This window comes from Vigna unguiculata, chromosome 3 (assembly GCF_004118075.2).
Source record: "Vigna unguiculata cultivar IT97K-499-35 chromosome 3, ASM411807v1, whole genome shotgun sequence".
Taxonomy (NCBI): domain Eukaryota; kingdom Viridiplantae; phylum Streptophyta; class Magnoliopsida; order Fabales; family Fabaceae; genus Vigna; species Vigna unguiculata.
Window position 1 is genome coordinate 29,526,592 of NC_040281.1, and position 12,791 is coordinate 29,539,382.

General features: G+C 36.7%; 1 protein-coding gene across 1 annotated transcript; it reads left to right on the forward strand.

Moving 5' to 3' along the window:
- Window positions 1-10,035: 10,035 nt before the first annotated feature.
- LOC114177516 (L-ascorbate oxidase homolog) lies at window positions 10,036-11,936 on the forward strand. Its single transcript, XM_028062893.1, has one exon. The coding sequence runs from the start codon at window positions 10,070-10,072 to the stop codon at window positions 11,711-11,713; it is 1,644 nt and encodes a 547-aa protein (XP_027918694.1). The 5' UTR covers window positions 10,036-10,069; the 3' UTR covers window positions 11,714-11,936.
- The last annotated feature ends 855 nt before the right edge of the window (window positions 11,937-12,791 follow it).

Consider the following 12,791-nt stretch of genomic DNA (forward strand, 5'->3'; position numbering starts at 1 on the left):
AAAAGAATAAATTATAGGTATGTCATTTCTATTTTTTTTTCATTTCAAAGTTGTTATAAATATATATCAACTTATTTATGTTATGCTCTACCATGCAGGAAAATCATGGTACAGAAAAGGTTGAACGAAGAAGTCGTTGTGTACAAAAGGAATTTGTGTACAAAAGGAATTTATGAACTTGAATACCAAATGAGACATTCTAGGTATGTAATTTATTCTTTTTTTATTCTTATATTAACAAAGTAGTGTATTAGTCATATTTTTGTTGTTGGTGGTTGAAGATAATATTCAATGAAATCAAATATTAACTTGACATACCACTTTAATTACATTCTAAATTGATCTATTCTATTGATACACTTCAACATCTTTTAAAAACATTAGATTCTCATATATAGATTATTAAATATCCAAAAACCCATTGCTATTACCACAATTATTACATGTAAAAAAAAACCCGTGCGTTGCACGGGTAGAAGGACTAGTTGTTTACACTGATCATGCAGCATTAAAATTCCTTCTGAAGAAAGCAGATTCAAAACCAAGGTTGATCAGATGGATGCTACTGCTCCAAGAGTTTGACACTAAGATTCTAGACAGAAGTGGGGCACATAACTTAGTAGCTGATCATCTTAGTAGGATTGAAAAAGGAGAAGATAACATTCCTATTAAGGATGACTTTCCTGATGAAGTCCTCCTAGCATTGACTGTTGTGAAAGGTATGTTTCCTGAACCTTGGTTTGCTGACATTGTTAACTATTTGGTTGTTTCTGCTATTCCTCCTTCCTTCTCCAAATATGAAAGAACCAAGTTAAAAAGTGAGGCAAAGTACTATATCTGGGAAGACCCAATCTTATGGCGCATTGGTAATGACCAAGTCATAAGGAGGTGTGTTCCAGATATCGAGATACCTCATGTGCTTGAGTTTTGTCATTCGTCTCCTTTTGGTCGACATTATGGCACACAAAGAACAGGTAGGAAGATGTTGGATTGTGGATTATATTGGCCTACTATCTTTAAAGATGCACAAAGGGTATATGAAAATTGTGAGCAGTGCCAAAGGGCAGCCATATCCATTACAAGAAAGGATGAAATGCCTCAACAACCCATGCTATATTGTGAGGTATTTGATATTTGGGGTATTGATTTTATGGGTCCGTTTCCTCCTTCTTTTGGGTTTTCTTATATTTTTCTTGCTGTAGACTATGTCTCCAAATGGGTGGAAGCCATAGCTACAAGGACTAATGATTCTCGAGTTTTTATGAGTTTTGTCAGGTCTAACATTTTCTGCAGATTTGGGATACCACGAGCCATCATCAGTGACCAGGGGACTCATTTCTGTAATAGGCTACTTGAGAACATGTTGAAGAAGTATGGGGTGACACATCGCATTGCTACACCATATCACCCCTAAACTAATGGGCAAGCAGAGATCTCTAACTGGGAGATTAAAAAGATACTAGAGAAAGTAGTGAAGCCTAGTCGAAAGGATTGGGCCACAAGATTGGATGATGCACTTTGGGCACACAGGACAGCCTACAAAGCACCTATAGGTATGTCGCCTTTCAGGGTGGTTTTTGGAAAGGCTTGTCATCTACTTGTGGAGATTGAACATGGGGCCTATTGGGCCGTGAAAGCATGCAACATGGATTTGGAAGAAGCAGGGAATGAGCGAAAACTTCAGTTGCAAGAACTAGAGGAGATTAGGCTTGCAGCCTATGAAAACTCAAAGTTCTAAAAAGAGAAAACCAAGAAGTTCCATGACCAAAAGCTTGTGGCTAGAAAGGATTTCAAGGTAGGCCAGAAGGTGTTACTATACAAATCCAAGCTTGGTCACATGAGTGGTAAGTTGCGTTCTACTTGGGAAGGACCATACATTGTTACAAAAGTCTTCCCTTATGGAGTAGTGGAGATCAAGGAAGAATCCTCAGAAATAACTTTTAAAGTTAATGGGCATCATCTTCGGATATTCAATGAAAATCAAGATATGCTGAATAAGACGATGCATGGGATGAAATTGACTTCTCCCTCATACCTTCAACCTTGAGGAGGTAAGTACCCTTCATACTTTTTCTTTGCATTTTATACATATTGAATACATTGAGGACAATGCATGGGTAAAGTGTGGGGGTGTGGGGAGATTTCCCCTTTTCTGATTTTGTTTTATTTTTTTTTCTTTTCTAATTTTATTTCTGTTTGTTTTTATTTAAAAACAAACAAAAAAAACAAATTTTTTTTCTGCTTTCAATAAAACATATTGACATTGGATTTTTGGATTTGATTCACTAATTGGAACGGTCATAATTTTGGGAAAATAAGAGTCATGTGCTATGAATGAATTGTTTTTGTGATTTACTAATTGAGTTGATTTGAGAGTTTCTGGAATAAATCTTTTGTGAAAGAGTTTTTGACCTTGTGAGTTTTGAACTTTATTGTCAGGATGAACTACCATGTGTCATTCCTATTTTTATTGTGTGACTTGCTCATGTCTTGTTGATACTCAAATGTTTAGCGTGATTCTGTTATTTTGCATCTTAGGTGAATATGCATGATTTGATATGACTGAGGCATTTCTTGTTTTTAGCTACTTGGCCAAATAAGCTAACCATGACATTGATCCATTGGTAGCCCCTTGAGCTTAAACCTCTTTTTCTTGTTTTGAGCATATTGCTAAACCTTAAAAAAAAAGTTTTGAAATTGTTCAAATTTTGTCCAGGAGTGAAAAAGGATAAGTGTGGGTGTGTGATGAGTTCAATTAAATCCCCAAATTTAAATATTAAATGAGGGAAAAAATTTGAACTCATGACACACCCACACTTATCCTTTTGCGCTCCTGGGCAAAATTTGAACAATTTCAAAACTTTTTTTTTCCGAGGTTTTTTTTTATTTCATATTTTCACTGGATTAAAGGAATGAATACAAATGGAAACATATCAATCTTCTAGAAATCATGTTGTCATGCACATATAAATGGAAAGATTCTATTTTTTCCACACATGAGTTAATCTTTTGAGTTTACAAGATAATCAAATATGAAAGAGAAACACTCAAGTTAAATGTATATTTTCTCACCAAAATTTGCTCAAGTGTTTTGGCTTGTGTTTCCACTCAAAATACCCATGCAAGTTAACACTCTCAATGCTTAGCAAGACTCTAATATTCACAGCTTTCAGAAAACATGCATTCAAAAATCATGAGGACTTTTCACAGGTTATAATGGGGCCAAGGCAAAGGTAGGCAAAATTTTTTTTTTAGGATTTTAGTGCTTTTGAAATAGTAAGGTAGAAAGAATTATGGAGCATATTTTCAAAAACAATCCCTTTTGTCCTTTTTTTTCCTTTTTTTTTATCCTTTGTTGCTCTTTGTCAAACAATAATCATTTTTCATTTCAACACTCTATCATCAACAATTTTTTTCCTTTTGCCATTTTTATAACTTTGTGGGGGAAATACTCACCCCCACACTTTATTCCTCAACCAATCTCAACATAATCCACTAGCTCCTTCTTTCTCCCTAAGGTAAGGAAAAACATGGTCTTTTTCTTTTTAAGGTTTTGCAATATGCTCAAAACAAGAAAAAAAGGTTTAAGCTCAAGGGGCTACCAATGGATCAATATCATGGTTAGCTTATTTGGCCAAGTAGCTAAAAACAAGAAATGCCTCAGTCATATCAAATCATGCATATTCACCTAAGATGCAAAACAACAGAATCACGCTAAACATTTGAGTATCAACAAGACATGAGCAAGTCACACAATAAAAATAGGAATGACACATGGTAGTTCATGCTGACAATAAAGCTCAAAACTCACAAGGTCAAAAACTCTTTCACAAAAGATTTATTCCAGAAACTCTCAAATCAACTCAATTAGTAAATCACATAAACAATCCATTCATAGCACATGACTCTTATTTTCCCCGAATTATGACCGTTCCAATTAGTGAATCAAATCCAAAAATCCAATGTCAATATGTTTTATTGAAAGCAGAAAAAAAAATTGTTTTTTTTTAAATAAAAACAAACAGAGACAAAATTAGAAAAGAAAAAAAAACAAAACAAATAGAAAACAAAATCAGAAAAGGGGGAAATCTCCCCACAAATTTGATATCGCTGTCGTTAGGCGATCAAATTACCACTACTTAACTTTAGCAACTTCAGTATTGCCAAGTTAGTAGTGAACAAAATAGTTAGGGTTAAGATAACCCTGAGTCGTCTCACAACGAATACGGAATTGATTTCAAATATTTGATTCTTAAAAATGCAATTAAAACTAGCAACTATAAAAATAGGGGGTTTTGATATGCAAAGAAAATGACACGGAAGATTGTAAACACAATAATAGTAAACAGGTCAATTCCACTGCTTTTTCTAAATAAGATTCTTTATTGGTTATCTAGAGATTATTGTTAAATTAATTATTGTTGTTGATTTACAAATCAATCAATGTAAGGACTCAATTCATTTGTTGGCATTCTCACTTTTAATCAAAGTACAATCTCAATTAATTGTTAGATTGTCCATAGTAAATTCAATCAAAGTACAGTCTCAATTAAAAGTGAGAATTGTTAGATTGTCCATAGTAAATTCAATCAAAGTACAGTCTCAACTAATTTTAGTTAAAGTAATTACCTCTGGTTTTGGCAGACACCGTCATCCATCACATCTCTCATTCTTTCTTTTATTTTCTTTCCTTCATATCATCATGTATTCCATCAAAGCCATGGAGGGCTAAGCTTTTAGGGTTGATTCCATTATAATTTCTTAACTGGATTCTAAGGTTAGATGAATTTATGTGTTTGTTATTTTGATTATTGTTGTGGTTTTTGTTTATCTATGTCGTTTGCTTCTTAATCGAATAGAAAATAATGATTTTAAATCTACATGCATGCTAATCATATGAGTTAAAAGGTTTTTAAATTAAATTGAGACTTTACTTTAATTTTATTTAGAAACTTTCATTTGATTAAATAAGTTTTTGCCAATAATTGAGACTTTACTTTGATTAGTGGTAATTACTTTAACTAAAATTAGTCAAGACTTTACTTTGATTAATTAAGTTTTCTATTTGGTGAAGAAACAAAGGAATGGACATGATTAGGCATAGTAAAATTAATTGAGACTATACTTTGATTGAATTTACTATAGACAATCTAACAATTCTCACTTTTAATTGAGACTGTACTTTGATTAAAAGTGAGGATATGCCAACAAATGAATTGAGTTTTTACATTGATTGATTTGTAAATCAACAACAATAATTAATTTAACAATAATCTCTAGATAACCAATGAAGAATCTTATTTAGAAAAAGTAGTGGAATTGACCTATTTACTATTATTGTGTTTACAATCTTCCGTGTCATTTTCTTTGCATATCAAAACCCCTTATTTTTATAGTTGCTAGTTTTAATTGCATTTTTAAGAATCAAATATTTGAGATCAATTTCGTATTCGTTGTGAGACGACTCAGGGTTATCTTAACCCTAACTATTTTGTTCACTACTAACTTGGCAATACTAAAGTTGCTAAAGTTGAGTAGTGGTAATTTGATCGCCTAACGACAGCGATATCACTTACTCAATAAATCCAATAATCACAAATCCTAATTAAATCAATCTTTAAGCACACAAAATTCAATTAAATCCCCAAATTTAAATATTAAATGAGGGCAAAAATTTGAACTCATCAAAGCCCAAATGCCAAAATCATAGAAACATAAACTAATTTTTCTAAGAACTATATTCTCCAAATGTGCTCTAAGCCATGATCTTTAATTCCCAACTTCTTGGAGCATTATAAGCTTCACATAGATATGTTCTTTTAATTCTTTGGCCCTTGGTCTTGGTCATAGGTCCTTTAAATTGTAAATTTCATATCTAGAATATTAAGTATTACCATGTAGGTGTTGGCAGGATTTATATGAGTGACACAACATGGCTAGTTTCGAACATCAAGTTTGACAAGTCAACATCAATTTTCACAAGTCTCTACCTGCAATTATAAATTATAGCACCCTTTCACATTGTGTTTCCTTTTATCGGTATGAGTCAATTTGGCTTTGAAATTACAAATATGAGTTATCTTTTAAAAAAAATATGTCTAGGAACAAGTCAAGTCAAGTGGGCACAACTTCGTTATAAAGAAGTCGTTACCACACCAGACGACTTTTCACTAGTGGAAGTGAAGTCGTGTACTCATTACATGACATTTGTTAATGTTAAATTTGTGAGGGTTAAGGGTGACTTCAATTTTAATTAATTACATTTAATCAAAGTCATGCAAGACTCGTACATCTTTAAAAGACATTAAAGTCGTAGAAGCATGAGACGAGCTCTTCCAAAATACAGAAACACTACATGAGTTCAAGTTAAAGTTAAAGGTTATATTGGATGATATATTGGATGTAAGTTAAAGTTTTTTAAGTATTACTTATTCATGAACATTATGTAGGTAATCCATTTCAACATTTGGTTAAGTCTAGTATGTTATGGTGAGTATTGTATAATAACATGAGTACAATGTTTCAAGTATTTCAAGATCAATCTGCATTGTAACAAAAGATAATGGACAACCTATTTTCTCCAACGCTAGCTAGGTATAATATTCTATTGTTTAGGTCATTCAAGTTAAATTAGATAATTTCATTGAAATTATAGGTAATATTGTCTTATTTTAAACTGTACATCTACACTGATACAAAACTATTTTGTCTTTTTATTAAAAGTTTTGTATTTAAGTCAAAACAAACTAATAATTTAAAGAAAAAACTTCTAATTTTTATTCACATTCAATTTAAATTTACATATTAGACATATTTCAATGAGATGTGAAAATATTCCTTGTATACCTTGACTGATGTTCATATGAAAGTTGGACAATGTTTATCATATGTAAAGATACTGATTTTTTTCATGTTTTGGTAATATAATTCTATTTATGAATGACCTTTTATATTATTTACAAATTCAATGAAAATAGACTTTGTAAAAAAACTTCTATTCACCTTATTTTACCCTGATTGAATTTCATATATGTCGGACAATGTTTATCTTGGTAAAAGTACTCAATTTTTGTTTTCATGTTTTGGTAATATAATTCTATTTACAAATTACTTTTTATATTATTTACACATTCAACGAATAGACTTTGTTTATTGTCTTTTATCTCCATTTCGACCTCCTCCACTTCGTTGTTTTATGTTATAATAGATATTAAATTAATACTTTAAATACAAATAATTATGGGTTCATATTATAAAAAACAATTATAAATAAATAAATAATATTTTGTGAAGTTATGGTACAATGTATTCGAAAGAATTACCAGGTACATTGATTGGTAATCCATGTATAACTATTATTCTTTAATTAAAAGAGGTTTAGTTGAATTAAAAAAATTCCATATTTGAAGAGTTAATTAAAGAGTAATGATACATTGACACCCCAAACTTACCACTTTCATGACCACCTAACGTGGCAGCAGCATTTGGATTTTAATTTTTTATTTTTTAACTGAAAAATGAAATTGGCATTCAGAAGCGTCATTTCCCGCACAAGCGCGTGTAGCCACAACAACTTGCCCACTCCTCACACACCAGCGCAAACATTTTTCGTTTTTGAAAACTTCTCTCCTACACCGCTCCACCGCTCCAGTTTCTCCAAAGTGGCCAGCAAACCCTCTACTCGCCTTCTTCCCGCACACACACAAACCCCTGTGCTGGCCTTCTTCCCGCACACACACAGCCCCAAATAACCCTTCCCGCACCACACACACTTCTGGTCCAGCCGCCGCAAACCCCAAAACCCCTCTTTGCGAGAAACCCTAACCCGAATCCCTCTCGACACTCCTAATTCCCCAATTTCATAACCTAACCTATATTTTGCCCCAATTTCAACGGTCACCATCGCTGCTCCCACCGCTCAGGGTCACTATATTTGAAGAAGGTCCACCAATATTTGTTGTCAATGATCAACTACACATTTATTAAAAGAAATTAAATATTGTCTGCCTCTAAAGGGGGGAACAAACTGGGGCCTAGTAATGAGGTGGCATGATTATTTTATTGAAATATGTCAGAACAAATTTATCGAAAAAATATATTCTGGGTTACAACTTACATTTCATTGGGTCGCATGTTAAATTTCAGCAAGGTCCACGAATGTTTTTAGTCACTTATAACATATGCATTCAGTAGAAAAAATTACATATTTTCTGTCTTCAAAGGGGGGAACAAAATGGGGTCCACCCTTGCCCTAGGATAATTATTTCATTCAAAATTCATACAAGTAATTTGTCCAAAAACTGTATCCTGGGTTACAGCTTACATTTCACTGAGTCACATGATAAATTCCAAAAAGGTCCACCAATGTTTTTAGTCACTTATAACATATGCATTGAGTAGAACAAATTAAATATCGTTTGCCTTCAAAGGGGGAAACAATGTGGGGTCCACCAATGCCCTGGGATAATTATTTTATTCAAAAATCCTACAAGTAATTTGTCCAAAAAGTCTATCCTGGGTTACAGCCTATATTTCACTGAGTCGCATGATAAATTCCAAAAAGGTCCACCAATGTTTTTAGTCACTTATAACATATGCATTGAGTAGAACAAATTAAATATTGTTTGCCTTCAAAGGGGGGAACAATGTGGGGTCCACCAATGCCCTGGGATAATTATTTTATTCAAAATTCCTACAAGTAATTTGTCCAAAAAGTCTATCCTAGGTTACAGCTTATATTTCACTAAGTCCCATGATAATTTCCAAAAAGGTCCACCAATGTTTTTAGTCACTTATAACATATGCATTTAGTACAACAAATTAAAGATTGTCTGCCTTCAAAGGGGGGAACAAACTGGAGTCCACCAATGCCCTGGGATTATTATTTTATTCAAAATTCCTACAAGTAATTTGTCCAAAAAGTCTATCCTGGGTTACAGCTTACATTTCACTGAGTCGCATGATAAATTCCAAAAAGGTCCACTAATGTTTTTAGTCACTTATAACATATGCATTCAGTACAATAAATTAAAGATTGTCTGGCTTCAAAGGGGGAACAAGATATTTGTCCAAAAACTATTTGCGTGATTACAGTTTAAATGTGCTTGGGTAGCATGTGAGATGTCAGTAAGGGTCACCCAGCACTTTCGACAATTAAAATTAATACTTCGCTGCAATAGAAAATAATGTGGTGTGTTTTAATGGTGTGCACATCATGGGGTCAATCAATGATTACTAAAATAGTATCCTTCTCCATTAACAAAACACATTCACTCATGGAATGATAAGCAACGGTGGTGACCGTTGAAATTGGGGCAAAATATAGGTTAGGTTATGAAATTGGGGAATTGGGAGTGTCGAGAGGGATTCGGGTTAGGGTTTCTCACAGAGAGGGGTTTTGGGGTTTGCGGCGGCTGGACCAGAAGTGTGTGTGGTGCGGGAAGGGTTATTTGGGGTTGTGCGTGTGCGGGAAGAAGGCCAGCACAGGGTTCTGTGTGTGTGCGGGAAGAAGGCGAGCAGAGGGTTTGCTGGCCACTTTGGAGAAACTGGAGCGGTGGAGTGGTGCAGGAGAGAAGTTTTCAAAAACGAAAAATGTTTGCGCTGGTGTGTGAGGAGTGGGCAAGTGGCTGTGGCTACACACGCTTGTGCGGGAAATGACGCTTCTGAATGCCAATTTCATTTTTCAGTTAAAAAATAAAAAATTAAAATCCAAATGTTGGTGTCACGTCAGGTGGTTATGAAAGTGGTAAGTTTGGGGTGTCAATGTATCATTACTCTTAATTAAATTACATTTTGGTGTTAGAAATGAAAGTTTTTTATAGATAGAATTTCCGAGAGAAGGGGGAATGGGAAACCAAAATGGCAAAGATGTATATGGAAAGAAAAACCGAAATGAAGGGATGGTTGAGAGAGAAGTTCGGAGAAAAGAGAGTGGAGATGGTTGGAGGTATGGGTTATAAAAGGGGGAGGTGGAGGGGAAGATGAAAGCAAGAAGCCAATAACAATCCTTCTTCTTCCAATAATACAAAGGAAGGAGATAGGAAAGGGTTGAATAAAAAAGAAAAAAAAAATGGGAAGGGTATCAAGTTTGGTGATTGGTTTGATGGCATGCCTGATGGCAGCATCAGTGCATGGGGAAGACCCTTACGTCTTCTACACCTGGAACGTCACCTACGGCACTGTTGCACCATTGGGTGTGGAACAACAGGGCATCCTCATCAACGGCCTGTTCCCAGGGCCAGAAATCAACTGCACCAGCAACAACAACATTGTCGTAAACGTCTTTAACTTCCTCGACGAGCCCCTCCTCTTCACCTGGAACGGTATCCAACACAGGAAGAACTCATGGCAAGATGGCACCTTGGGAGCCCAATGCCCCATCCTCCCAGGTACCAACTACACCTACCACTTCCAAGTTAAGGACCAGATCGGCAGCTACTTCTACTACCCCTCCATCGGCATGCACCGCGCCGTCGGAGGCTTCGGTGGTTTGAGGATCTACAGCCGCCTTTTGATCCCAGTGCCTTATGCTGACCCCGCCGACGAGTTCTGGGTCCTCATCGGTGACTGGTACGGCAAGACCCACCAGACCCTCAGGCAATTCTTGGACAGTGGACGTAGCATTGGCAGGCCCAGCGGAGTCCATATCAACGGCAAGAACGGTGGTCTTGAGCCCGCTTACACCATGGAGCCCGGCAAGACATACAAATACAGAATCTGCAATGTGGGGACCAAGAACTCCCTCAACTTCAGAATCCAAGGCCATCCCTTGAAGCTCGTCGAGATGGAAGGCTCACACGTTGTTCAGAACATCTACAACTCCCTCGACGTTCACGTTGGACAGTGCTTCTCTGTCCTCGTAACCGCCGACCAGGAGCCCAAGGACTACTACATGGTCGCCTCCACTCGCTTCACCAAGAAGACCCTCGGCGCCACCCGCATCATCCGTTACTCCAACGGTGTCGCTCCCGCCTCCCCTGAGCTTCCCCCATCACCCGAAGGCTGGGCTTGGTCTCTCAATCAGTTCCGCTCCTTCCGTTGGAACCTAACCGCTAGCGCCGCCAGGCCCAACCCTCAGGGCTCTTACCACTACGGCCAGATCAATATCACTCGCACCATCAAGCTCGTTAACACCCTCAGCAGGTCTGGTGGAAAACTCCGCTACGGACTCAATGGTGTCTCCCACCTTGACAACGAAACCCCATTCAAACTTGCTGAGTACTACGGTGTAAGCGACAAGGTTTTCCAGTACAACCTCATCTCCGACGACCCCAATTCTCTCATCGGCGACCTCACCCTTGCTTCTAACGTCATCACCGCCAACTTCCGTGACTTCATCGAAGTCATCTTCGAGAACCCCACAAAGGTTCCCCAGTCTTACAACTTGGATGGCTACTCTTTCTTTGCCGTCGCCATTGAGCCAGGGAAGTGGTCACCGGAGAAGAGGAAGAACTACAATCTTCTGGATGCTGTGAGCAGACACACCATTCAGGTGTTCCCCAAGTCCTGGGCTGCTATCATGTTGACATTCGACAACGCTGGTATGTGGAACTTGAGGTCGGAGCTTGGCGAGAATCGTTACCTTGGACAGCAGTTGTACGTTAGTGTTTTGTCTCCAAACAGGTCCCTCAGGGATGAGTACAACCTTCCAGATACCCAGCTTCTTTGCGGCATAGTCAAGGATATGCCTAAGCCACCACCTTACTCTTCCTAAACTTGGTTTCTTCTTCAATCAGAGCCACCTCGTCGATCGCTTCAACACTTCATCATCACACTCTCCGATCGATCCACGACATATTCCTTCATTAATTAATTAGCTCTTGTAGTTAATTAATTTCTATCTTTGTGGTCACTGATGTATCAACCCTTTCCTATAATTCGAAATCAATTATATATATTCACACTCCTTCCTTCTGTATCAATCATTCTCTCTACTTTTAAATAACCAAAACAAATAAATCTATGTTTGTGATTCCAATTTTAATACTTAGTTTAATGTGATCAATTATCCATTTTTCAATTTTTCTAATTTTTCTCTCCTTTTAGATTCATCAAATAGAATAAATACATAAAGATAACAAGCATTATATATCATTTGATTAATACTGGAAGGGAATACCGTCAACAGAAACTGAAAACAGAAAACAGATGCATAAAGCTGATACAATCAGACGACTGAAATGAAAAACAACCAACTGAAACAGACATAACTCAAACTGAAAAATCACAAACATAACGATGCAATGCATGATCCTAAACAACCACCACACTCAGTCATCCTGAGGATCATTTCTGGTCTGAAATGAGTGGAGCATATCATGGATGTCATGGATTTGGCCATCCAATGCATTGAACCTCTCATTGCAAGAGTTGTGATGTTCATGTTGGGACACATTGAGCTCATGCAGTTGGTTCAGCACCATCCTCTCAAAATGTGAGTACACAGGACCTCTATCCTCTGGAGGGTTGTAGGGAATCAAGTCCATAGGTCCAGCAGTTGGTTCTTCCTCTTGACTTGCACCACTTGGACCAGCTTCATGGTCATGTGCACCACCACCAACAGCTCCAGCAATTGTCCATCCATTTCCCACCTTGATAAAGCCCATTTTGTGCAGATTTTGGTTGGAGGTATGGTTCAATAGTTCAGTTGACTCCTCTAGCTCATCCTCTACATCAATACCAAAGTATTCAATGAATTTAGACACCAAAACCATATATGGAAGCCTAAAATCCGTGAGCCTCTTAACCTTGAGCATGTGATCACGAAACATATAGATCCAATCCACTTGAAT

Bases quoted from the DNA above. Each gene is read 5' to 3' on its own strand.
- LOC114177516 (XM_028062893.1), top strand. From the start codon at position 10,070: ATGGGAAGGGTATCAAGTTTGGTGATTGGTTTGATGGCATGCCTGATG.